The sequence below is a fragment of the Mauremys mutica genome, chromosome 18 (assembly GCF_020497125.1).
Source record: "Mauremys mutica isolate MM-2020 ecotype Southern chromosome 18, ASM2049712v1, whole genome shotgun sequence".
Taxonomy (NCBI): domain Eukaryota; kingdom Metazoa; phylum Chordata; order Testudines; family Geoemydidae; genus Mauremys; species Mauremys mutica.
The window spans coordinates 20,937,131-20,964,945 of record NC_059089.1 but is presented as its reverse complement, the minus strand read 5'-3'; the positions used below and the strand labels follow the sequence as shown (position 1 = coordinate 20,964,945).

At 47.2% G+C, this 27,815-nt stretch overlaps 1 protein-coding gene across 2 annotated transcripts in view; it reads left to right on the top strand.

The window, feature by feature from the left end:
• Positions 1 to 27,815, top strand: part of VAV2 (vav guanine nucleotide exchange factor 2) — a 304,625-nt gene that overhangs the window by 195,391 nt on the left and 81,419 nt on the right. For both annotated transcript variants that reach the window (XM_044992733.1, XM_044992732.1), the window contains exon 4: positions 25,512 to 25,580. In XM_044992733.1, coding sequence (XP_044848668.1) covers positions 25,512 to 25,580 — 69 coding nt within the window. The remainder of the gene's footprint in view (positions 1 to 25,511; positions 25,581 to 27,815) is intronic.

Genomic DNA, 27,815 nt, shown 5'->3' with positions numbered 1-27,815 from the left:
GGTGTCAGGTTGTCAACTATCCCTGTAGAATCATCCAATGTGGCTTGTTCACGTTGTGCCTTAGTTTATCATACTAGAGAGATGGTATGATTGGTATCCTCAGAAGGCAAACGCAAGGGGTATATGGATTCTGTACAGTGACACGGCACTTGTAATTACATCCCGGCTCTTGTTTGCCTGATTACGAATAGCACATGCAGGAAACACTCTTGGATTCTGTGCGATCCCTGCCAGTCTCTCAGAAATGAACGCGTTGCTTCAGGAGACAGCAGCTGGGTTTATTCCCAGCCACATGCATGTGGTTGCTGTTTAATTGCATCTACAGTGTGAAAACATCTTTCAAGCAGGCTGCATATTCCTCGGATGCAAGGAGGACACAAGACATTACTGGAGAGTCTGGTGGCACTTTAAAGACTAACAGATTTATTTGGGCATAAGCGGGTTTTTTACCCACAAAAGCTTATGCGCAAATAAATCTGTTAGTTTTTAAGGTGCAACGGACTCCTCATTGTTTTTGTGGATACAGACTAACAGAGCTACCCTTCTGATACTTTAGAAATTATTGGATACATTTTGAGGCTTTGAGAAAGTATCGTGTGTTGCAATCGTGTTTTTGATTAATCACCAGTCAGGTTAAATGAGAGAGAGAGAGAGACTGAATGGGGATAAATGATGGAGACATTGTGGTGAAAGAGGAGATTTTAAGCGTATGTGTTAGACATGTCCAGTCATTAGAGATTATTGAAAGCCATTCATAATCAAATATTACAAACTGTTGGATATCTATGACCAAAGGATCCCTTGGTGATCCTCCCAGGGCTTCCTAGTGAAAATGGTCAAACGAAAAGAAATGAAGAATTAATCTCTCATTGGCTGGTGGATGCTTGGGGATTGACAGCCGCAGTGCAAAAAGAAAAACAGTCCAAAACTAGAGGAAGGATTTTGTTTTTATTTTAAAAGGGAAGTTGCTATGGGAAAATTAAATATCCAAAGTCACTTTTTAATAATGCTAGGCTCTTGGCTTCAGTAATACCTTGTGGCAGTGAGTTCCACCGGCTGAATGTGGGCTGCTTGGGGTGGGTTGGAAAGCATGTCCTTTTATCTGTTTGAAATATATATGTCCCTTGGAAACCGAGTTCTGCAAGCTGAACAGGAGGTTTAGAAATAACGGCTCATGCTGCCTCATCCATTTTTAATGTGTGTGCACAGTGCAACTATTTGAAAAGATAAAGGAGTTAGCGGGTTCAAAGAGCCTTTCTTGAAAGTAAATCCCTTATATGTGAACTGAACCCCCTGAAGTGACTCTGCACGGACACCACAGCTAATAAAATGGATTTTTTTTAAATCCCACTATTTTAGCAAATGGGGGGCGGGGGGTATCTTATTTTGGTCAGACCTGCTTGCATAGTGAGGACAGTCAGCCTCTTGGCCAAGTCGTGGTTGTGCATGGACGCTGCTTTGGTGGAGGGACAGAGAATGAGAACTTGTCTGTACTTGCTTTGGGGAACTAGGTCTGGATTCTGATCTTTCTGGAGGCTTTTTTTCTACTGCTAAAGAGCTGGAGTTTTTTGCCTCAGGGTCACGGTGTGTGCGAGCGATTCCCCAGGCAAAGCCATGAGATAAGGCATGTTAGTTTTACCGCAAAGCAAAGTACACTAACCCCTGCCTGGGGTTTGTCTCAGGAGGTTACCCAGACCAAAGTGCCTTGTTTTCCCTTCGTTTTTACCTTAGGAGAGCTCACAAATGCTAGTTGCCCCGAGGTTAAAAAAAAAAGGCATCCTTCTTAGCAGTGAAGACAAGCGTGTTGCCCAAGGATGCATGGCACTTGTTGCTGAGGGGATGCGCTGGATCTCAGGGGATGAGGCGCTGCTGATTACAGGGCCCGGAGAAGTCACTGTCGATCATCAGCAGGGAAGTCCTGCTTTGCATTCCAGCAAGGAGAGTGAGCGAGTCGGTGGGTGATGAGGGGAATGGAGAGGCAGCAGGCCCAGGAGAGTGGGCAGCTGGGTTCTGTTCCGGGCAGTACCACAGACTTGCATGGGAGCTTTTGGGCATCAATCACAGGCCATTTATTTACGTGTCTAAATGTGGATGTATTTTAGGCACCTACCTGTGTGACTATGCCAGCTTTAACGCCACCGGGCCTCAGCTTCCGCCCCGCAGCATGCGAGTAGTGAGGGAAGGAGAGGCGTACTTCTGTGGTGGCTGGAAAGTGTTTTCAGATCTCACCTGGGAGGCACTACATCACCACGGACTATTATTTCACCAGCTCCTATTAAAGTCAATGGAAAGACTCCCATTGATGACTTCGTTGGGTGTGGGATCAGGCCCTATTGTGACAAAGGCTCAGAGTGATACTTGAAGAAGGGCCTAAGTGACATAGGCGCACAAGATCCTTTACCTTGGCCTTGTGCTCCCAGCTCATTTGGGTGCTCTAAGAAAGCCTGTCCTCTGGCTCTCAAACAGCTGTGTGCTCTGACTTCCGCTTTGGTTCCAGGGCTTGCAGGAGGTCGGAGGCTCCTGGTACAAATAAAGGCAAGTAAAATTCAAAGTCAGTGCATCTCTTCCGTGATTGATCCCCTGCTGCGCTCGTGTTCGCACTGACGTATTCCAGCTGGGAATACCACAAAGGAATGGGGTACAGAAGCCTACTGAGCCAGCCACATGCTAATGTCAGCTAGCTCGTACCAGGTTAATGTTGCTTCAGGAGCAAATCCTAAAGAGTGTGTTGCTTTTCTCTTGTTACAGCTGCCGCGGCTTGCTGTGTGTAGCAGCATATGCCATTGAGCCCGGTGCCATGAAAAATTGCAGCATTCCTCTGCAGTCCTTGACTTGTTCTCCTAACTTTCATTGCTTAATGATGCGTCACCGTGTTTGCAAAGGCGTGCGGTGTTCAGCCTTTGCATCCTCCGCTCTTTGTTCTTTCCTCTTAGCCCAGCGCTGTTCGCTGCCGTGAAAACCTCTCTCGCAGGAGAGATCTGACAATAGAGGGCTGACAATAGGCCGAAACAGGCGCCTCCTAGCCAGGCTTAAACCCCTGCGGCTGTCATTCCTCAGTGCAACATCCTTCCCCTGTCCCAACCTGGAGTAGCTGGGTTGCGATGCATGGAAGGCTAGGGGAGATGGAATCTCCCTCCGTCTCTAAGGCCCCCTTTGCTGCTATGCCTCCAAACGGTGGGGAATGGGGACTACCTAGCAATGGATCCACAGTCCCTGCTTCTGATCTCCCTCACCTCTGCCCTGTCCCCAGCCACGGCCAAGCACCGGTGTGGCGGGAGCTTGGGCCTGCAGTGAACAAGGTGGTGTGGAACCCTGGCACTGAGGTCTGAAACGGCAGAACTGCACTGGTTTCATTGCGTTTGGGGCCCTCGGCGGCTGCTGAGAAGGGAGTAGAATGTTGCCCGCTCTATTTAAAGGAACACTGTCAAAATGGACATGCCCCGGTTCTCAGATCATGTCCCTGAACCCTCTGAATGCTGCAGCTTTAGCTCAAATGGAAAACTCCTGCAACCCACCTTTGTCAACAAAACCAAAACCCGACTGACAAGATTTTGCATCCCTCTGCCCAGCACTACCCTCAAAACAAACTGCCCCTCCTGCTATGGGGAAATCTGTTGCCGGCCAGAGCCAGGGCTGCAGCTTTGACATTGCGTGAGCTTCTGTACTAAGGAACCTGCCGCTATCACTCGTGAGTGTGTCTGTGGCGAGGGGTTTCACATGCATGTTGTGTGGTCCCTCCCCTCAGCCTGCCTGTACTGCTCAAGAGATGGTAACATTATAGGATTCCTCTAGAGCAGTGAGGGAGCAGCATTCATGTGTGTGCATTATAATGCCCTGCCTGTTTGGAAGAAGAGGGATGGAGACTGACTAAGCAGGCGGCTGCCCTGACTTGCCCATAGAGCAAACCAAGGCTGGTATATCTGATTTTCGGTAGCTGAGGCCCAAGAGTCTCCTTTTAACCTATCAAGGCACATGCCTGTAACTGGTTTTCTATCAAGCCCAGAGGAAGCGGGGCGAGGTGCTAGTCTCTCTCCAGGGTGATGATTTTTCAAGAAGCACCCAGGTCTAGAGCTGAAGAAATTCTTGATTCTTTTGGTATGGTGGCCAAACTGGAGTGGGGGTGTGAAGAAAAGTTCCTTTCATAAGAGCCCTGGAGTGTTTACAGCCTAAATAGGGGAGAGAGACACAAGGCTGGGAAGGAAACAAAGACCACAGGGAGGTTTTCCCACGGTCACACAGCTGGGAATAAAGCCTAGATCTTTTGAATCCCAGTCCAATACTTTATCCATTGGACCAACATAGGCCTGAGTCAGAACTCTCAGATCCAAACTCCTCCACGCCTGGTGTGTTGATTCAGGAATTAAATCCAGAGTTAGGGCCAAATTCTCCATCTTGCTTTGCACTCCCTAATTGTCTGAACCCAAATACTGGATGGGAGCAGCCTGAAATTTGGCGTGGGATGATATCAGAAACAGAAGTTTGTGTTCCTGCCAGCAAAACTCGGCTCCTGCAAATCCAAGCATCAGGTCCCCCCCCAAGGCAATTAACCAAGAAGAAATCACTTCCGCTCACCATCCCAGAGGAGAGAAGGAATGATAAGTGAAAATCTTTTATATGGATTTGAAAAATTTCTCCTGTGTAATGCAGCCCTCATGCTGTTTGCGTTTGGCCTCTAGACCCTTCGCCCCACGGGATGGTAAATCAGCTCAGGATGTGGCTCTAGCCAGATGTGAATCTGACAAGCAATTAAAGTCTCTAGCGATTAAGTTTGGAAATGTCTGCAGGCAGTGATTCTGAGGAGGAGGCGCTAATGGGATCTCTTATCCTAGATGGTTTGGTTTACTAGGACCATTTTATTCACTGTCATTATGCTCTCAGTAATTACCTATGCCCGTTATATTTTAAGTTCAGTATTACTATAAAATGGGTTTAGAAGATTGTGTAATGAATCCATGTCCTGAAATCACCCTTGGTTACTACTAGCACCCTCTTCTTCAGCTCCACAAACTCACACCTCCGCCGCCTGAGCCAAAAGAAGGATTTTACCTCCGGCTGGCAGTAACTGCCATATCCCATCTGTCGGCCAGTTGCTAGAGGGTAACAGCTTTTTGTCACTCCTACATCCAAAGCCAGTACGCTTCAGAGAGCGAATGCATGTAGTGACTTCTGTCGCGGCACCTTTCTTAGGGATTCCAGCGTTCCAGAGTGGAAAGGGCACAGTAATTAGGAATAGATTTAGAAGTCAGGCTTTATTTAGGCTGTGTGTTTCCACAGTCAGTACAAACAAACCCAGTGCCTGCACTGTCGGGGACATGACCGATTTTTCGCATGGGAGGTACCATCCCGGAATTGTAAAGCCAGCTTTCCCAAAGACACTTTCTTTCCCCGTTTTTTAAATACAGGACCCAAGAGGATAAATGTCATGTCCTTAGGATTGGGTGAGCCCCCCATGTCTCTTGGGATCCAATTTGAACATGAGTCTCCTGTGGTGAAAGACTAGTGTCATGAGACTCCTTTAAACTAATGCCACAGATTGCTTCGATGGCATGATGAATGTATGCGCTGCATATGTGGTCCTTGCTCATCATCTTCTGCACACAGTAATACCGATGCTGACAAGAGTCGCAGACCCCATCCTTTGTATAAAGACTTCGCGTTAGCTCAGTGAACTTGTGGCAAAGTCCCAGGGGACAAATGCTAGCATGCTACAGAACACCCAAATGGACTCTCAGCAAGACATTAAGGAGCCGATTCTCTGCTGGTGTAAATCGGCATAGCTCCATTTAAGTCATTGAACTCAGTGGAGCTGTGACCGTTTATATCAGCTGAGGATATGGCCCTCGGTGCTTATGATTTCCCAGCCTAATACACCTAACAGCCAAGGACTTGATGAAAGGGCAGAAACATGCCCAAGGGGATACAACACAGAGAAGAGAAGGAAGGGACCAGCTCAAAATATGGGCTATGCTTTGTGTCCACGCTGACGAGTTGAACCAAAACCCCAGCTCCAAACCCCTGCTGTACATTAGAAAAGCTTAGATCACTGCCAGCCCCTGGCTCCCTGTTGGCCTGAGTGGAACTTCTGGATTTGACAGTCCTGAAGGCTGGACAATTTCAGATCCAGATGCAGATTTGCCTGTAGAGATTGGCCGATATAACTGGAGAACTCTGCATTGATTTGTTTTATCCTCTCAGGAATGTGGCAATGGTACCAAAACTTGTTTGGGAATCCCACCATCAGCCCATTCAGAGAGGAGAGCTCTCTTAGTCCCTTCTGACCTTAAAATCTATTAATCTATTGTGATCATCTAGTCCAGGGGTAGGCAACCTATAGCACGGGTGCCGAAGGCGGCACGCGAGCTGATTTTCAGCGGCACTCACACTGCCTGGGTGCTGGCCACCAGTCCTGGGGGCTCTGCATTTTAGTTTAATTTTAAACTTTACATACAACAATAGTTTAGTTAGATATTATAGACTTATAGAAAGAGACCTTCTAAAACCATTACAATGTATGACTGGCACGCAAAGCCTTAAATTAGAGTGAATAAATGAAGACTTGGCACAGCACTTCTGAAAGGTTGCCGACCCCTGATCTAGTCTGACCTCCTGCACGTTGCAGGCCAAACAACTTTGCCCACCCGCTCACTCCTGTAACAAACTCCTAACCTCTGGCTGAGTTACTGAAGTCCTCAAATCATGGTTTAAAGGCTTCAAGTTACAGAGAATTCACCATTTACACTAGTTTAAACCTGCAAGTGATCCGTGCCCCACGCTGCAGAGGAAGACGAAACCCCCCCCAGGGTCTCTGCCAATCTGACCCGGGGGAAAATTCCTTCCCAACCCCAAATATGGCGATCAGCTAAACCCTGAGCATGTGGGCAAGACCCACCAGGCAGATACCTGGGGAAGAATTCTCTGTAGTAACTCAGATCCCTCCCTCTTTAGTGTCTCTCTGACTCTGCCCCTCTCTAGTTTGCTTCAGCTGGATTCATCCCCGAGTCTGATAAAGCTGCTGTCGTTAGTGAGATCCAATGGAGAAAGTATCACCCTGTCCAGACCCAGCGTCTCCCAATGTGCCAACCTTCTGGCCTGAGCCCATGTGACCCCAGTCTAGTGCCCTACCCATTTCCCCCAAGTCCTTTAGAAGGGTATCAAAACCTGTCTCAGAATTCACTGCAGTAGTGCATGACAGACAGCAAAGCACATGGGCACAATTGTGTTGAGTCCCTTTGGAACCACATTCAATGGACATTCCAACAGAAAAATGGCTGAAAACGTAAGAACGACCCTACTGGGTTGGACCATTGGTCCATCTAGCCCTGTGGACTCTGACAGTGGCCAGTGCCAGATGTTTCAGAGGGAATGAACGGAACAGGGCAATTGTTGAGTGATGCATCTTCCCCTGTCGTCCAGTCCTAGCTTCTGGCAGGCAGAGGTTTAGGCACACCCAGAGTGTGGGATTGCGTGCCTGACCATCTTGGCTAATTGCACTATCCTCCATGAATGTATCTAATTCTCTCTTTAGGCCTCTAGGCGCTACTTTAATACAAATAATGACCAACAATAATGCCGATTAGTTGTTAGGGAGAAATTATGTATGGGTGATTCTATTTCTGTTGGCACATGGGTGTTTCTTATGCTGACTCCAGCTCGTAAGGTGCCTGCACAGGATTCATAGACCATGTCTGCTGCTGGGACTATTGAAAATATTTTCATACCTTGCTTAGATTTAGGTAAAACATAACTTGTGTGTGTGTGGGGGGGGAGTTTATAGCTTTTTTCTTTTAATGAAAATATTTACTAATGTCAGGAAATTTCAGGGAATCATGGGGAAACTGTTAATCATCCATGGAATGCATTGCAGATCTGCACGTTCTGGCTCTTGGATGCATAGATGTCACTTATCTTTATATTTCTGAATAAAAAGGTAGAGTCAGCAGAGAGCGAATAAGACTTGTGAATTTTGGCAGAGCTATTGCTTTCTTTTGTTTGGCAATGATGAGGTTAGTAATCAGGGGGCATTTTGTGACCTAATAGCTGAAAGCCGCCACGGCCTGTGGCTTGGTCTGTCTTTCCGATTTCTCACACTGTGTTTAAACTCAGAATAGTGCTGTTCCCTTTACGAAAAAGTACATCCTGTGGCCCTCCCCTGCCCCTAATGTTAGAGTATTTCAGATGTTGGGTAGCGGAGTTTGGTGTGTGTGTTTTACGGGTCCCTCTCTGTGCCCAATCTACAGCTTTGTGTCTGCTTCAGCCAGAGCTACAGAGCCTTGATTCTTTAGATGAAGTTACAGCAAGTCGGGCTGTCAGCTCTGGTGGTCCTTGGTTCAGTTCTCAGTGTACTGGCCAAGATGGTGGCCATCCCAGGTGCACGTGGAAGAAACGTGTATGTGCGCACACAATCACAAACACGTAGATCTGTGTAGAGACCTTGCTCTGTGAAGTGGCCCTAGCCAGAAGTACTTTAGTTTTTCACTCCTCTCACGCTCATCCCTTTTGGAACCTCAGAGAGCTCCCCATTTTGGCCTCGCCCTGCAGTGTGGCCAGGCCGTGTTCTCCTGAAGGAGGAGTGGAAAGGACTAGTGATGCCCAGTCAGGTGTCTCTCCAGTGGAAGGGAGGCTGTCTCTCAGGAATGACCTCTCCAAGTGATTCAGGGCATGACTTCACTGCTGGAGTTCATCCACTGGAGCTAGCCTAGCTCAAGGGAGAGCTGCTACACTGCAAAACAACGCCCCAGCTACCCAGAGTGATTGGATCAGCCGCTGATGAGTTGCGCTCACTTGAACTGTTGCCTGTAACTGCATCCCCGCTGCATTCTTAGCTCAAGCATCAGCAGCTCTCGGGCTTCAAACAGACCCTTCCCATCCCCTAATCCCTGCAGCACGCAGCTAGCTTGAGTTGAAAGCATCACCTAACGAGTAGAGAGCTTTGTGTGTGGATGGGAGTTGGGTTGCGGCAACACTCGGGTTATACCTCGAGCTAATGTGCAGTGAAAACAAGCCTTAAATCACTTGGAGGCGTCATTCCTGAGGGCCCGGAGACCAGAGAGATGCCAGCAACCCCCAAATTCTCACCCTGGCTCTGCTGCTGACTCCCTCACTTAACCCTTCTGCAAAATGGAGGTACCTACCTGAGGGCTGGGAACAGGTGTTCATGGCAGGTAACGTTTACAGTTTGGAGATAGAAAGCCCTGACTCTCTGATCCCTTTCTTCCTGGGGGGTGCTCAGTGCTTACCGGTAGAGATGTGTCAAAGCCCAGATGGGTTCTGAGATGTCTGACGTACTTATACAGCCCAGTGTCTGAGCCTCTCCCTGCCGTTAATGTATTTATCCTCACGTCACCCCTCGAACGCAGGGCAGTCCTATTATTCCCATTTTACAGACGGGGAGCTGAGACACAGAGAGTGGCTGCTCACCGTCACGCTGGGAGTCTCTGCACGGCAGGGAACTGAACCAGGCTCTCCCAAGGTCCAAGATTGCATCGGAACCACTGGACCATCCTTCCTCTCTGTAGTAAGCCAGCCAGAGGTGGAAACTATCTAGCATAGTGGGTGTCCACCCGCTTTCTTCTTTCTGTCTCAGCAGTGGGGCAGATAAGGCCATATACAATGCAGTATGCTGTCAGTTGCAGGTTGCGGTCTTTTCCAACTTGGTTTTCTTTTGGATTGGAGGCCCCGGCCAAATTTGTTTCTGGGGATGGCTGAGTTAATGCTCTGGAGAAGATGTTTTGGCTGGAAGGGGAGAGGTTCCCTGTTGGATCGTATCCATCTGTTACTGTCACAGTTGAGCTGAAGTGAGGAGAAGGTGGCACCACATTCTACTGCTAAATGCTAGTCGGTGTCAAACTTTCCCCCTTAAATGCAATAATGTGTTGAAACGCACGAAGGATATGAGCTGTTATTCTTTCTCCTCCTCTCTAAAAACACTTGCTTCAGATCTTAGTAAAAGATAAACCCGGGTATATAGATAAACAACGGGCACTGTACCAGAGGTCTCTGCAGACAACCCTGGTCCCAGCCTCTATTTCAGGTGAGACAGAGACTAAGTGAGCTACACAGGCAAGGATTCAACCTGATCAGACTCACAGAATCCCCCTCTTCCCTTCACAGCTTAATTTTAGTGATCGGTTTTCCAGCCCTCCTTAGCATGACAAGGCCAGAAACCTCCTCCAGACCACACGTGCTCCTGCTCTGGCCCCCTCCTTGGCATTGGGGGTGGGAGGGGTAGCTCAGTGGTTTGAGCATTAGCCTGTTAAACCCAGGGTTGTGAGTTCAATCCTTGAGGGGGGCACTTAGGGATTTGGGGCAAAAATCTGTCTGGGGATTGATCCTGCTTTGAGCAGAGGGTTGGACTAGATACCTCCTGAGGTCCCTTCCAACCCTGATATTCTATGATTCTATATAGTTAAGGCTACGAGTCTTTCACGGAGGTCACGGTTTCCATGACTGTCTGTGACTTCTGGAGCGGCCAACAGCAGCAATTTTGGTGTGTGGGAGGGGGCTAGAGGCAGGGTGTTGGCAGGTGCAGGAGGGGGGACTTACCTTGGGGTGGGGGGCTCCCAGTGGCATGGCCCTGCAGCTCCCAGGTGGAGGAACCAGGGGGCTCTGCCAACGCCTGCAGGCCCTGCTCCCATTGGCTGCAGTTCCCAGCCAATGGGTGCTGCACAGCCGGCGCTTTTGGCAGGAGCAGCGTGCAGAGTCCCCTGGTCCCTCCACTGCCTAGGAGCTGCAGGGGCACACAGAGCTGGGTAGGGAGCTGCCAGCCCTGCCATCTCTCCCCCCCACCCCCAGCACTAGCAGGGGTCCCGGGCCACCTCCCCCAGCTCCTGCAGCACCCCTGGACTGGCCCCCTAGAGCACCCGCTGTCCCCCACCCAAACTTTAGTTAGGGGTATATAGTAAAAGTCATGGACAGGTCACGGGCTGTGAATTTTTTCTGCCCGTGACCTGTCCATGACTTCTACTAAAAATACCCATGACTAAAATGTCGCCTTGCATATAGTGCACTAAGGCTTTGTCTGCACAAGGGCGGCATGTGGAGGAGGTGTTGCCACATGCCGCAGTGAAAAGCAGGCTGTGTCCACGCTGCAGTGTGTAGCTACATGTGTCAGTGAAAGGCTCTGGCAGGGAGGAGGCAGTGAGGAGAGACTTCAGCTGCCGCAGCTTTTCCCTGTTGCCGGAGTCTGTCCCTGCGGCAGGAGAAACACTCCAGTCGCAGTGTAGACGGGGTATGGCTTGGGCGAGTAGACAGCCACATAGGTTCTGTATTAAGGTCCATATTCTCACTCTGGAGTGTCTTTACCCGTCTAAGCCATGTGTCCCCATCTACGCCGCTGATTATACCCATGCTGTAGGGAGAGGGCGGTGGCTACCTATCCATGTCCTCTATACGCTGCCAAAAGAAGTGTATCTATGATCATGTAACAGTGTCTCTGCGATATCTTATTGCGTAGCTTATGAGTTTCCCACTAGAGCTCTGCTGCAATCAAACCCGCGTTGATAAGTTTTGTCACACCCAGACCGCCCATAACAGTAAAACCGTAATGGTTCGATGCAGCCCTCGGAAAGTTTGCCCAGTCTGAGCCGTTTCTTTTGAGCTATGAGGAATGTAACTGAATGGTCAGTTTTTAATTAAGTGCAGAGTTTTCCATCTTTGCACTGCAGGAAGCGCTCGTCGTGTTCTGCTTTATAATAACGACACTTTTTGGCATTTATGGTACTTTGGTACGTTTCAGCCATCTCAAAGCACTTCACAAATGTGAGTCGATGCCATTATTCCTGTTCCTAGCATGGGCAGCGAGGGACAGAGCGGTGAAATGACTCACCCGGTGCTTTGTACCAGTCAGTAGCACAGCTCGTAATAGAACATGAAGGCTCTTGATTTGAAGGGCCTACTCTGCTCGCAGCTGCTTTGTCATCAGAGGAACTTCTGACTTCAGTGCTAACTTACTCCTTTTGCAGTCCCACTGAAGCCAGCGATGAGTGTGTTTTCAGTTGTGATTAAATGCCTTGTGAAACCGCCTGGCTTTCTTTGAACGACTCCCTGGGTACGCCCCAAAGGATGACATTTCTGTGAGATCCCATGAGGCCCATTAAAGCTTTTGGAAGCCAAAGCCAATGGATGGCAAGTGAGCTACAGCAAAAGCATAATGGGATGCGGGGGAGAGGGGACGATCTCATGTTTCGGGAATAACTGATCACGGTGTAAGAAACGAAAAGGTGGTAAAAACTTGGTTGTTTTGACAGTTCCAAATAGCTGAGATTACTGTCCTTCCTGATGAGAAATGCATTCTGAGATTTAAAATAATCCTTCAGAAACAGTTAAGACCAGCCTTCAAGAGTAAGAAGCAGGCACTCTGAGTGTTTGTCTTCCCTGCAGCCAAACACCAGGGACTGGCCCATGTCAGCAGAGTTGGGCTCACAGGGGAGGAGAGATCCAGAGCCTGAGCCCAAATGTCTACACTACAATTTTCCCGCCCCGCAGCCTGCGCCCCAGGAGCCCAAGTCAGCTGTCATGGGCCGGCCATGGGTGTTAAATTGCAGTGTAGACATACCCGTAGTGTTCCAGGGAACCTGGTGTAAAATCAACATTTTTTTTTTAATTGGGGAGTTGAGTATATTTTCAGTCCATTGGAAGTACTTAACACCAACCAATCAAACCACCACCTGGTTTCTTGGGTGGATGATTGGCTACCCACAAAACATCCAGACCCTTAAATCCCAGAGGGGCTGGGCAGATGCAGGAGAAATCTAAGGCGATGACTGAAAAGTGACCTTCTATAAATGTGCCATATGGGCGGCAAATGCTGGTCTAGGACTGATGGGTCGGAGTAGAAGCTCTTTGTCACAGAAAGCAATGTCCGCATGTTGTGACAGTTGTGATTATTTTTTATAGATGAGATTTATTATAAGCCGTGCCCTGGAGTTCCAAACCGTCTCAGCCAATCAGGATGCAGCATCAGAAGCTGCGTGTTTAATTATTGAAAGGAAGCTGTCAAGTCCCCCGTACTGATGTGCCTTGAAAAGTTCTGCTTTATGGGAAGCCCAGCTCCTTACTCCCATTTAGCGTTTAGAATAACCTCCATCTGCACTCGCACCCTGCAGCTGCTTCCCCCAGGCACACAGATGTGACAATGGCTCCAGGCCAGCAAGGGAGTGTTGAAAACGATCCATTGACAGCAAAGGGCCAGATCTTTCTCTGCTGTAAATCAGCATCCCTTCTTTGAAGCCAGTGAAGCTGTGTCCATTCAGGCCGGCTGATGATTGGGCACCAAAAAAGCTTATGCTGAAAGTGCCATTTCTAAAATGAGGTTCAACTTGTGAGGTTATCATCTTGATGGCATTGCACCTTGCCTTCGCGTTTCATTGTGCTTCCTGTGTAAGGTTCTTCAAAACGTTTCAAGTCCTGCCCAACTTTAGGGGAGTTCGTCCTTAAAATAGCTAAGCTATCTTGTTCTCTCTTGATTTCTCAAATAGTCTTATTTATACAGGAGTCGCAATGTAAATGATTACTAAGAAGGAAAGGGGTTACACCAGTTGAGGATCTGTCCCTGGAACAAAGCTGGAAAATCGAGATGGAGACTGTGAACATCCCAAAGATTTGAGCAAGTAGGGATGGGGACTGGATCTAGGGGTTTGGTTCAGGTCCATCTCTGTGGCAAAAGAGACTATATCATACAACCTTGTGAACGGATTCGAGACCTGCACTAAGGGTGCTGATGGACTTTTAGATGAACCCAAAACCCCAGCTTGGATTTAACTATGGATTTTCACAGCTGGTGTTAAATGACTCCCTCCTCCATCTATACAGAAGAGAAAGAGAGAGAGGGATATTTTGTGACCACCAAGAAACAGATCCTGGCTGAAGCCTCCTCTGCTGGTTGCATAGCTACAGGCATTAGGGCCAAAATTTTCAAACTGAGGCACCTACATTCACATTTAGGTGTCTAAGTAAAAGTGGTCTAACTCTTAGCGGTGCTTAGCACCGTTGCTTCTTATTGACGTCTCTAGCCACTGTCTGCAATTCTGGAAAATAGGTGCCTAAATATGGATTCAAGTGCCTAACCTGAGGTACCCATTTGAAAATGTGGGCCTATGCCCTTACGTGTGGCAGAGCTGTCCAGGAAATGTAGCTTCCCAGTGCGACCGGCCGTATCAGTACAGGACAATGATCTGTGTTATATTCTGCCTGAATTGCAAGGGCATCGGTGTTCATTTCCTATTGGTGAAAGGGAAAAAACTCCCGTGTGCTCTTATTGGTGCTTATGGAAAATATAGCCACTCCCACTTTAGATCAGTGTCAGTCTGTCCTGTCTTCCTTGCACGCCCCTCTGCCCAGGCCTTGACTCTGCGTTGAAACCAATAGCAAAGCTCCCTGGGGTTTCACTGGAAGTAAGATCCAGCCCCTAACTTTACAGAATAACCACAGGTGACAAAGTCTGATGATTATGTCAGTAAAATGTGATTGGGCCTGATCCTCTGTAACTCCATTGACTTCAGTTCAGTTCGCACCAGCAGAGGATCTGGCCCATCGTGCTTGTCGTGAAATCTCCCAGTGAAATGGCTCCAATGGAAGCAGCCACCATTTCACTGGTGGCACATGCCTATCTTTAGCCCTTTAAAAGGCAGGTTTTAAAAAGCATGATCACTGGGTTGGGAAAAAAAGGCACAGCACAGCTGAGCGTAGCATCTCAGCCCTGAGCCCTTAGAGGCATGGGGGCGTCTCCTGCTAGGGATGAGTCATCTCATCCTAGTCCCTGGTGGATGTTCGCCCGTATCACAAAGTCATTTGCATGGAGTCTCCGCCTCAGTAGCCACAGACCGAAACAGGGAGGGTGCAGCTGACCGGGACTGTAACAGAACAAGGAGTGAGACGTTTGTCCAGCACTTGTTTGATACCACAGCTGGCCTTTAGCCATGCTCCTGGTGCTTCACTTTTATAAGGACTGCATACCTCCAGGGATGGGAAACAGGTCATGCCGCTTTCTCTGTGTTTTATTACAGCGTGGTTTGCCTCTAACAAGCTAATATGGGAAATCATCTTAGTAAAATGAGCCAGCTCCATGACCCTCAGCACTCTCTGACCACGCCCCCAAGAGGTCTGCAGCCTGGCTTTTGGGTTCTGGGCCCGGATACCCAGACGGTGAAAACATAACAAGGAAAACATCTTCCCCTTTGTCTGTTAACATCAAGTTGCAGTTTATCTAGCTGTTCCCATTTAATAATTCACAAGGGATAGCAGCCAGGCAACGCGTGGGCTGTGCTGGGTCCATCAGAATGGAGGGTGTTCGTGTGTGTGTGCACGCGTCTGTGTAACACCGACCGACCGCAGTCATCGGGATCGAACCTGGGACCTCAATGCATGAGCCTTTACTGCATGAGCTAAGTGTCACATATTTATTAGGTAAGGCTGCGGAACTCTTTAATATCTAAGTGGTCTCGGTGCCACTACAGGGGACAGAACACCACACCCAGGAGGGGTGTGGGTTACACATGCATGCACACGCACTTGTAATATCCACTCCAGTATCCACATACACACAGGACATGGCCAGGGTACCATCACAGCACAAGGTGACTGGAGTGATTGGTTGGGTTTTTTTCATATTAGGTGACTCCTCAGATATTAATTTATTGTACCCATGTGTGTCATATTTGGTCACAGGATTATTTCTGCATTTGCTTCTGAGTTGTTTAAGCTCCAGGAAAACACTGTATCACATGCACATAAGCTCTCTGACCCGGAAAATACCCTAAGTGTTTCATAAGATCAAGGACGTACTTTGCATTGCATGCCAAGACTGCTCATTTTCCGCTGTAATAGTTGTCTTTAATAAATTTAAAAAAAAAAAAAAGGAATTTGTTCCAAATTCCATAACAAATAGCACAGAGTCTCTCCCCCTTCTGGAAGACTATAAATCAAATGCATCAGATCAGTCCTCCTTGTGATTTGCTCTTTGTTCTCTGGAAATAACACACTGCTGAATGCTGTGTTTTCTGTCTGTTAAGAAACTTACTCTGGGAGGTTTATTATCTTCATTCTGCAGGGGATTGTTCCAGAAACATTTGAAGTTGTTTGGAGTTTTGCCATTGACTTCAATGCAATTAGGATCAGGGTTTAGCTGCTCCCAAGGCTTACGGGATGTTTTGGGAAGATATTGGCCAACGGGTGCTGTTTAGGGGAGATTGAGTAGGAAACCAAGTGTATTTTTATAGTGTAAAATAAGAGAGATTGTTACACCCAGAAGGGGCAACGCACATCTGTGCAGGAGGCAGAGCTTTCTCGGAGGCTAGTCTGAGACCAGGCAACAAACTCCCCCAGGGACTAAGAATGATCACAAACTTCACCACCTTCTGCTCCAAGTACCAGGCGCACGTCTCTGACTGGCTGCCTTCAATATAAACAGAGCAACATGGACATTGAATAAAAATCACCCAAACCCTGCCAAAACAAGCCACTCGGAAACCACCCATAACAGATGTTGTTAGTCACATTGCTTAATGCACAGCTGGAAGGCACTCTCATGCTATGGTGAGGAGAGTGGTTTTAGAGCCTATATAGAATAGAATAGACCTTGGAGTGGGAATCGGGACATGATTTCTGTTCCCAGCCCTGCCACAACCTCTCTGTATGGCCTTGAGCATGCCATTTAATCTGTCTCTGCGTTAGTTTCCCCTTTGTATAGAATGTGAATAACCATTCTTACCTCCCTTGTTTTGAGATCGATATCCTGTATTTTTATTTATGTATCTTATTGGGCGAGCTATGCATTGGATCCTGCAGCTTTGGATAGAAACCGCCTTAGATCCCGATTCCTGGGCTGCGGTTTAGAGACGTTTACTTCCCCCCTGAAACCATTTGACTGTTATATGCAAGTGCCTGATAGGTCATGAGTTATCAGGCCTTAAAACACCTCATCTATTGCTGGCTTGCTTTTTCTCGCTCATTTCATTTCAGACATGGTTTTGGAAGTTGACATCTCACAAAGCACTAGATTAAGGGATTAAAGTGAGGTTTGTCAAAGGTGCCTGAGAGAGTGAGATGCAGAAGTCCCATTTCAAGATGTGGGGGTGGGGGTGAGGGGAGGCTTCTGAAAATCTCCCCCTCAGAACCTGACTCTCCTCTCACATACGTGAGTTTAAATTGGGGTCAATTTCACTGAAGTTTGTGGAGTTACACAGGTGTAAAACTAATGAGAAAGTAGAATGAGGCTCTAATGCCCTGTGCTAACTGAAAGCTTCATTCCAAGCTGCCTTCATAACCGATACCAGCAAGAGAAATTTAATTTTAGGCCTAGCCGTTGTTGAGGTTGTGGCTGCTCAAATCATACTGGAACCCAAGTATGTTTTGGAAGGAGTGTTGCAAAGCAATACAGTAATCAGAATGATGTGACTGTGCAGTATGTCTCCTGAGCCACCAAGGCAAGAAACAAACAAGATGTCAGTCTCTTGGAAAGCCGACATTCCCAGCGCTGAACAGCATTCCTTTCTAGTGCCAATGGCTTGTAGTGAGAGCTCATCCAGGGCTCAATATCGCAAGTCACCAACCCTGCAGCAGCCTCATTTTCTTTCTCTGAACCCGTATTTTGACTGCCGATAACTGAATGCATTCGCTCTCTTCAGATAAGGAGGAACTGTATTTGGCTTAGCTCATTTTCCTATCAGGATTGGGCCTGGAATTTTCAAAAAGAGTGAGGTGTTCACCTCCCTTTGAATTTCGGTGGGATTAGGGTTCTAACTCTCCCAGCTCCCTTTGAAGATCTTTCCAGGGTGTGTGTCCATCTGATGTTGATACTTGGAGATTTGAAGGGTTCGTGCCCCAGGGGAATTGTCACCTTTTAGTGCCCTTTAAAGAAAGGGGAGGGGGGAAAGGTGAGCGAAATAATAAAATACAACCAGGCCCATATCAATACACCAGCTCTGAACGTCTCTGAACTCTGGGGAAGTTCACATCTGGATCCAAATGTTATGATTCGGTCCCATGTCTATATAAAAGCAACATTGATCCCAATATTTTAGATAACACAGTATAGCTCCTATATGGACTAATGCCAAAAATAAGAGGCTGCCTCAGTGTATCTAAATACGAACGTTAACCAAAAACTAACCCGCAAACTGGGTATGTTTAGCCAATAATGGTTAGGTTAAAAGTTCACCTAGCGTGGTTTTGGTTTTGGTTTTTTTTTTGGTAGGGCAGCTTTGACCCGTGTATCATCATGGGACAAAAACGAGAGAGGGACGCTCTTTTCACAAAGACATAAAATCTGTCACGCCGGCAACTGAAGTGGAAAACTTCGTTTCCTAGACACAGGACATGAGCTCTTCTGGAAGGGAACCTGATAAAAGGTCCCTGGAAGGTGATCTAATGGAAAGCAGGGAATACAAGACAGTGCTGTAAGAATTGACTGAACAGCACTGATGCATGCACTTCCCCTTTCAAAGCCTGGGGCACAGGTTCTCCTTCGGGTAGTGTTGCTAAGGGTCAGCCTCCTTTTTAGCATGTTCATTAATGTGTGTTCTTTATCTACATGAAGTGCTATACAAAAAATCTTGGTTAGAATTTGACCGTTTTATTTGTCTATCGGAGGTGCATTAGTGGCCTGCGTTGCTGCAGTGTCTGATAACAAGGCATGGGATAGATGCAGAACAGAGGCACAGAGAGACGAAAGAACTTGCCCAAGGTTGTTACACAGGATGTCTGTGACAAGGCAAGGAATTGAACCTGGGTTCGCCCAAGTCCTCTGCTGTTGTCCTACCCACTGGGCCAGCCTTCCTCTCTGAGTTCCTCATGGTTTGAATTTTGACAAAATCTGCCCCACTGATTTTACGATGTAGCTGGCTTTGTGTCAGGCTCAATCCTGCTCCCATGGAAGTAGAAGTAGGTATGTTAAAGGGAACTAGACTGTGTTGGCTTGCAGGGGTGGCTCTAGCTATTTTGCCGCCCCAAGCAAAGCAGTCAGGCAGCCTTCGGCGGCATGCTGTGGGAGGTCCCCAGTCCCGTGGATTCGGTGGCTTGCCTGCGGGAGATCCCCGGTCCCACGGATTCGGCATACCCGCAGCCGAATTGCTGCTGGATCCGTGGAACCGGCGGACCTCCCGCAGGCAAGTTGCCGAAGGCTGCCTGACTGCCGCCCTCGCACAGACCGGCAGGGCTCCCCCTGTGGCTTGCCGCCCCAGGCACGTGCTTGGAGCGCTGGTGCCTGGAGCTGTCGCTGTTGGCTTGGTAAGCAGGGACTGAGATGACCTAATAGATTGTTTTCACTTTCTAATGGCTATGACTCTAATTCTCAATCCAGGTGTGATAGCACAGCACTGGGCTAATAGATAAACTAAAAAGAACACCAAAAATAAACCAACACCCTGGATAGATAAACCATGTGTGCTAGGAAATCATGTCACTACTCCCTAAATGTGCTGAAGGAAAATTCAGTGGAAAGTGTTAGCAAAAAAAAATTATTCCTGTAATAATGGTTTCTTCGTATTGTCTCAGGTGATGCAGAAATGTACTTTCTTCTCTGCAAAGTGAAGGGAAAATTGGATATAAATAGGGAGAAGTTTTAGATAATCAGCTTATTAATAATAATAATAATCAGTATCAAAGTACTGCCTAAAGCCCTCAGTTGAGATCAGGATCCCTTTGTGCTAAGCACTGCACAAACACAGTGAGGGACATCCCTTGCCCCAATGAGCTTACAGTGCCGATAGACAAGGCAGACAAAGGCTGGGAGGAAGGAAGGACTGTGTGTCCTATTTTATAGATGGGGAAATGTGGCACAAAGAGAGAAAAGCCCTGTTCCTGCAGTTGATCAGCACAGGGGAATTGCGGCCCCCTTGAAACCGTGGAGGGAGGCTCTGTGCGGCTGCTGCAGTCTACTTGTATGCTGCAGGACCAGAGCCTTGGGGACTAGCCGTAGGTTACACAGCCTGTGACAGAGCTGAAAACAGATCCAGGGTCTTCCAAGTCCCAGCTGTAAGTTACCACAAAGACCATCCTTCCTCTCTAGTTCTTTGTGTAATCTCCGCCTCATTGTGTTTTCCTCTTGAATTGCACTTTTTGTTTCTGTAGTTCTCCTTGAAGCAACCGGGGCTGCAGAGAGAGAGGCTGTGAATCCCATACCTGCCTTTTTTACTTTTCTGTTTTCCCCCCGGTCAAGGTGAAAGAGCTGGGACAGCATGTGAAATTGCAATCTGTAAAAACCGCTCCCATGTCTTTCTCTTTGCCATTTCTTTACCTTAGCCACGGATCGAACCTATAGCCTAGAATTTCAGTTGGAAACGTGTGACTTTATTATTCTTAATTCCTGGTTTACCTCCTTGCTTCCTGCCAGGCTGAACGGTAGAGAAGGAAGGAAACCGTTTAAGCGATTAAAAGCAAGTTGCATTTAAAAGAGAGAAAGCTGGGCACCGTGTTCTTTCTAAACAAGCACCGTTTAAAACAAAAGTGACTTTTCGTGGCTCCTTTTATTTGTATTTATTTATTTATTTATTTCCAATCAAGCCACATAGTGTGTGCAGGGGGCTGTTCATACGGCACCAACAGCGTGCTAGGAGCTTTCTAGAACATGCATGGGAACAAGGTCCCTGCCCAGAAGACTTTGCAATTGAAGTAACAATTCTTACCACAGATGTAGCAAATTCCATCTATGGGTCTCAAAGCCCATGATAAAGAAAGATGAATATCGAGGAGCCAGGTTCTTTTCCAATCTGCCCTATAGATGCACAACATGTAAAGTCCAAGTTTACCTACTGGGGAATTAACAATAATGTAAAATAAAGATTGGTTTAAACCTTCTCTCCAGGATTGGCTGTTCCGGGGGGTCCTCCCTCAGGACTGCTCAGCCCACACTGTAGGTCATCTTCCCCCTTCACCCCCCCCCCCCACTATAGACAGTCTCACCTCCCTTATGTCCCAGTGGTGTAACACACAACCTTCCACACTGAGTCATAGAATCTCAGGGTTGGAAGGGACCTCAGGAGGTCATCTAGTCCAACCCCCTGCTCAAAGCAGGACCAAACCCAACTAAATCATCCCAGCCAGGGCTTTGTCAAGCCTGACCTTAAAAACCTCTAAGGAAGGAGATTCCACTACCTCCCTAGGTAACCCATTCCAGTGCTTCACCACCCTCCTAGTGAAAAAGGTTTTCCTAATATCCAACCTAAACCTCCCCCCCCCCCCCTGCAACTTGAGACCATTACTCCTTGTTCTGTCATCAGGTACCACTGAGAACAGTCTAGATCCATCCTCTTTGGAACCCCCTTTCAGGTAGTTGAAAGCAGCTATCAAATCCCACCTCATTCTTCTCTGCTGCAGACTAAACAATCCCAGTTCCCTCAGCCTCTCCTCATAAGTCATGTGCTCCAGCCCCCTAATCATTTTTGTTGCCCTCCGCTGGACTCTTTCCAATTTTTCCACATCCTTCTTGTAGTGTGGGGCCCAAAACTGGACACAGTACTCCAGATGAGGCCTCACCAGTGCTGAGTAGAGGGGAATGATCACGTCCCTCGATCTGCTGGAAATGCCCCTACTTATACAACCCAAAATGTCAATAGTAACCACTTAACCTTTACTGGTAGGATCCACACTTTGCTAGATGGGTAACCTGTTTTGAGTAAACACTGCCAGCCTATTACAATAGCATTATTCACATTTTTCAGATGAGGAAACCAAGTGGCAGAAATATTAATTGTCTTGCCCAGGGGGATGGTGACAGAGCTGGGAATGGAGTCCAGGTGGCCTGATTCCCAGTCTGGTGCTGCTGTGTCCTGTGTTGGCTCCTGTTGCCAAGCAGCCTTTATTCAGATGAAAGTAGGAGGCCAGGACACGACGAGGCTTTGTGGGATTGGCTGATCGATTTCTTTGATTTGTTTCTGTTTTATTAAGTTTGAAGATTTCAGTCATCATGGATTTAAAGTTACGGTAAACGTTTAATGGCATCAAACAAAGCTGCAGGTCTCTAGCGCCTTACCCAAGGACCTCAACGCATTTAAAGAAATGTTAAGCCTCACAGCATCCCAGCAAGGGAGTTAATTATGCTCCTGTATAAGTTTTTCCTCAGCTAGGGCCAAATTCACCGTTGTGCAGAAAGCCAGCACTAGAATTAGTCACTGCTTAAGTGCCACTGAGAGCACAAATTGGACTTAGCTGCTGCATAGGCCTCATGCTTGACCGCTGCCCAGGTGCATTTCCACCCTATATGCATTAATTTTGTGCTCGACCTATGGCGGGGGGGACTCTTTTCCCACCCTTGAAATCACTCTAGTTCTGCTGCCCAGTGACCCACTTCCTTAACCCTCCTCTGTTTTCTTTGTCTCAAGCAGAATCCTGGTGCCAGTTTCCATGATATCCTTAGCCGAGCGCATTGGTAGCTGGCGACTTGCACAGAATTGATTTGTCGGAGGTTCACGTGTCTTTTCTATTAGTCACTGACCCCTGGGTTGCAGCAGGAGACAAACGCACACACTCAAATATGTGTTGATTAAATGAAAACCACAGACCCTTGGGATCGTCAGCCGCAAGTGTTCAAAAAACCATGAATCAGCCCCTGAAAATCATTAGATTTGTTAAAATAATCCACTACAGGTTCTTTTTCTTTGTCTTCTGATTTCTGAGCCTTGAGGATGCACTTGCTTCATGTTTTCAGGCTTTTCTCTGCAGCCACGAGGGCTAGAAACGACAGTCGCAAATTTCACACAACTTGTGATAAAATCATGATGGTTGGCAACAATGGGCTGTGCTCCCTAACATTGCTTCTTTGTGACTAGAGCGGTAGAAGTGGCTGTCTCCAACTCTGTTCTTAAGTTCCTTGTTCGCATCATGAATGCAAACTCTCGGAACATGATCCCATTTACCCAGTTTGAGCCAATTTCTACAGCTCAGTGGGCAGTGGTGCGCCTTTCCCTTTTTAGTTCAGTGCCTTGATGCTGTGTTACTTTGAACCAAACTAACTGCAGATTTGAGCCCTGTTAAGAAACATTTACTCGGTCTGATGCGATTGCCAAGGGAGGAGAGAAGTAAGGCAGGTTAGTACTAGTGAACTGATCCAAGAATAGCAAAATCTGGAGCTTGCTGGCCATGTATTAAACCTTTCATGCGAATCCATCTATTTTGAAACCGGAGAAGGAGGAAATTAAACTTGGGTGTGGTTAAAAGTTCGCCTGTATCCAGTTTTGCTCACCGACAACATAAACCTCAGATGCAGTATCCTAGTTAGCTGGACGGTGCTATGGGGAGTCCACTACCACTTGTATTCTCAGGGCCTCATTGGTACTCTCATTGGCCTGCTAAACCCAGGGTTGTGAGTTCAATCCTTAGGGGGGCCACTTAGGGATCTGGGGCAAAAATCAGTACTTGGTCCTGCTAGTGAAGGCAGGGGGCTGGAGTGAATGACCTGTCAGGGGCCTTTCCAGTTCTATGAGATAGGTATAGCTCCATATATTATATAGGGGGGAGGGATAGCTCAGTGGTTTGAGTATTCACCTGCTAAACCCAGGGTTGTGAGCTCAATCCTTGAGGGGGCCATTTAGGGAACTGGGGTAAAAATCTGTCTGGGGCTTGGTCCTGCTTTGAGGAGGCGGTTGGACTAGATGATCTCCAAGGTCCCTTCCAACCCTGATATTCTGTGATTCATGGATCCTTTCCATGCACCTTATTCCCCCTCTCTCAATTCCTGCACTCCCTCTGCTATCATATCTATTAACAGCAGTGCCACAAATAGACAACAAGGGGGAAACTGATCAGCTTTGATATCCCTCTGCCTTTATTTAGTTTCATCCAGCCAGCTAGCAGCTCTGAGCAAAGGTTATTGTGTTCACAATCCAGGGAGTCACAGCTTGGCCATCTGGAGTGAAGTGCAAGGTTGACTATGGAAGATGGGTGAGGCCTTCTGCAGGGACTGCTTAGTAACTAGAGGCATCCATCCCTACCAGCACATTAGCCCACTGAAGCCTGTGCCAGCAATAATATATTGGGTTTAATTAAAGCAGTATTTTTTCATCTCCTCCATATATTATTTGATTATTGCTTCAGAATGAGCCAAGGAATTTATTTCTTTGCTCTTTTAATCTGCCCCTTCCTTTTTGCTTTTGGTGTTCATTCCCACACCCCCCGCCCCGGGCTTTTAACTGCTTAAAGCGATCGGACTGTTGTTAGCTTAAGTAAATAAGAGCATTTTTCACAAGCATTGCACTTGAAGACATGTTTGTTCATTGCAGATGGAAGCCATTATGGCTGGACCAGTTCCGTGTGGTAACTCTAGCACGATGGGGCACCCAGATGCTGGACTTGATTCCAATGGCGCTGGAACAATTTGTACGGGGGGGGGGGTGCTGAGAGCCATTGAACAAAACTGTAAACTCTGTATATGATGGACCCCGTTTCAAGCCAGGGGTGCGATAGCACCCCTAGTTTCACCACCCCTACTTGATTCTTCAGTTCCCTGCACCTTGTGCTAAAGTCAGTTCCAGCTGTGCTAAGCGAGGCCACAGTGGGTATAAAATTGGGTTTGCAGAAACAAAGGTGCGTTTGTGCAGCACCTAGCACAGTGACGTTTTGGTTCAAGACTGAGGCTCCTGGGTGATACCGCAACACAAAATAACAAATAATTATAATACAAATGCTCTCACTGGGAATGGAGAGTTGTGATTTGTTAGCCTTTAACACCCGGTTGCCGTCAGGTAGAATTGCCAGCATGAGATGGAAGGCCATGGAGGAACAAGCCTAGTGTCTGGGGGTGGTGGTGTTTCCTTTGAAAGTGCAGGTAGCACCCTGCCAAACCCCCCCCCCCCCCAAAAAACAAACAAACCAACAAGCACCACCTAGTTTTGTTGGAGCCTAGGTGTCAACTTGACCAGCTCAGCACATGTTAATCCAAGCTGCCTTGTCTGTTTTAGAGAGCATTAGTTAGCGTGAGCTAGCTACCGTGTTCTAGCCACATACCTTTAAATCTTAGTCCAAGGTGGCCAAGACCCAGAGGGTCTGTGTGATCACAGGTGCACATATCACTGTAGGCACCACGGGGATTGTATAAGAGGACGTTTGGCCAGGGTAGAGCAAAACTCGAGTCATGTAAACGAACACAATGTCAAACATGACTCTGCACCCTCGCAGGCAGGGACAAGTCATGTCTGACATTGTCATGGATGAACCCCAGGGCTAACCATGGCCAGCGGCCACTACGTCTTGTCCGTGTCTCCATTGAGTGCAGAGTCCTGATTAACGCTGCGATAGTTAACGGGTCTCCCTGACGTTGTGCTCTAGCATGACCTAATTTCCTACTGCAGCCACAACCCTGAGCCCAAGCTGAAAACTGAGAAGAGGTCTTATCAGAAGCTGATGCCCGTGGGGCTGGATATGTGTCATACAAATCAGTGTAGTACTGATGGATGTTTTTGTTCCAAAGCAACCCCTCGTTTACACGATGTGCTGATCTGATTTCTCATGGGCTAGAGCAAATGATGATTGTATGTGCAAGAGGTCAGCATTACCAATAACGTATTTTCTCTCCTCTCTTCCAGACCCTTCCCTTCCGAGGAGACCACAGAGAACGATGATGACGTCTATCGGAGCTTGGAGGAACTGGCTGAGTAAGTGGCCGTGCAGAAAACAAACAAACAAAAAGTCGCAATTCAGTTTCAGCAAGGAATGATCAAAGAGGGAGGCCCGGCACTCAGATCCCAGCTGTCCTATTTTATGTTCTTGCCAAGAAATTTTTGTACTGCTACAATAGTCTGGATTTTTTTTCCCCATGTAGAGCGCTGGGAGACATCAATTCTAACAGAGCTCAATGGGAGGTGATTGGAGGCTAAGACTATGAAGATTCCTCCATAACTCTAAATCCCATTTAAATACATGGGGGCCGTATGTGATTCCCCTGATTGTCTGAGTCGGGAGTACCTCAGAGAAGGGAGTACCTCCCCTTTAACTGTCTCCTCTCAGCAGCAGGTAGTTAGGGGATTACAGATCAGTAGATAATCCACACAAGAAGGTCTTGTGCAGAGCATAATTCTGGAAACTCCACATCACGTGCTCTGTTGCTCTGTTTAATCCTAACAGTGCACTCAGTACTGTACAGTTTGCAAAAATACACTGTCCCGGACCTGAGGAGCATGCGGTCCAGAAAGTCAGATACTTGGGAAATGGCCATACTGGAAAAACAAGAGATGGAGAAAATGTCATGGGGTCCCGTAGGGAATAGGAGAGAGGGGTCAGTGAGTCTTTCTACTAGAGACCCTGAACAAGATCCTGACTGTGTGTGTACTGAGGAAACTGTCTAAATGGACAAGGCAGGGAGAAAGGAGGTATTAATATCCCAATGTACAGATGGGGAACTGAGGCACAGAGAGGGGGATGCTGGAGGCCAGACAGGAACTCTGTGGAAAAGGCCGGATTTGAACGCTGGTCTCCCGAGTCCCAGGCTAGTGCCTGCAGTGATTGGTTTGTGGGGTTCCTGGCTTTGGCGCTCCCCGATCGGTGATTTTCACGCTTGGTGATGGGAGATAAGGGACACTCGCCTTAATGTTGTCACTAGAGTAAAGCTGGAATCTGGTTGCAGCTCTTGTAGTTCCACAATAGCGTGTTCATCTACACTGGGATTTTCACAGGAGCTGATGAGTACTGGTATATGGCAGTGGGGTGTCTAACTCCCTTAGGCTACAATGAAAATGTCAGCCAGTCTTTTTAGGGCTTCAAACACATGACTAATTGGATTGATGTCTGATCATATGGTGTGTTGTGGGGATGCCTTTGGCAGGTCCGTTTCTGTCTTTATCTCTGGCGTCTGTCTCTGCTATTGTGACAATATTGAAGATTTTTAACAACCTTGAACCAAATCATAGAGAGTGAAATCCTGGCCCCATTGAAGTTGATGGCAAAATTCCCATTAACTTCAGCGGGGCCAGGATTTCAGTAACGTGCAATCCGTTTCATATGGGGAGAAAATTTGCAAGGGTGGATATATGGCTTTATACAGTTAAATATTATTGTTCAACAGCGTAAATAATAAAGCTTAATCCAATGAGTTCCTTATGGCTTCAGTTATTACAAAAGTAAATCATAAATTGATATGTGGAACGGAGTATATCTGAGTCCCTAACTTGTGGTTTGTTCCTAGCAGTGATAATTGAATACATTTTAACATATATAGGGCTCCTTTCAAAAATAAGACTTTCCCCCTCCTAATGGTCTTAAAATCATTTTAATATTGGGTTTTAAAATAACTGATTCTGACCCATATGCATGTTTTAAATTGAGGGATACATTTGTGTGTGAATTCCTGGTGTTTGCTAAAGTGATTAGGGCTATTGGAGCTGGCTGTGATCCAGGCAGTGTGGGCAGGCAATATTTTCCTTAAAATAAATGTTTTCAGTCTGTGCTCCATACAAGGAACAGATTATACTTTAAAAAGAAGGATTCACACCTGTAATTACTTTGCTGCTGGTCTCTGCTGCTTCTAGGATGTGACTGTTCCGTTCTATCTGTATATGTTCTTCTATAACCCCCATTCCCAGGTTACCTGAGTAATGGAGGGATTATTAATGGATTTTATCCTCACAATGCCCCTGTGAGATTGGAAAAGTTTGCCCTTGATCTCTCTGTGCCTCAGTTCCTAATTGGTAAAATGGGACTAATATACTTCCTAAGTTCCTAATGGACTTAATAGCCTAACTCAGTAGGAAACCCACTCCCATTGTCTTTCAATGAAAATAAGGCTCCTCTCCTTGCTGTCCCAGCTTTGCTGCATTTTTTAACCCCACATATCTCTCCTCCACATGAGATCCAGGCTACAAAGTTTGTGGTTGTTCAGATCCACCCGTCGATCA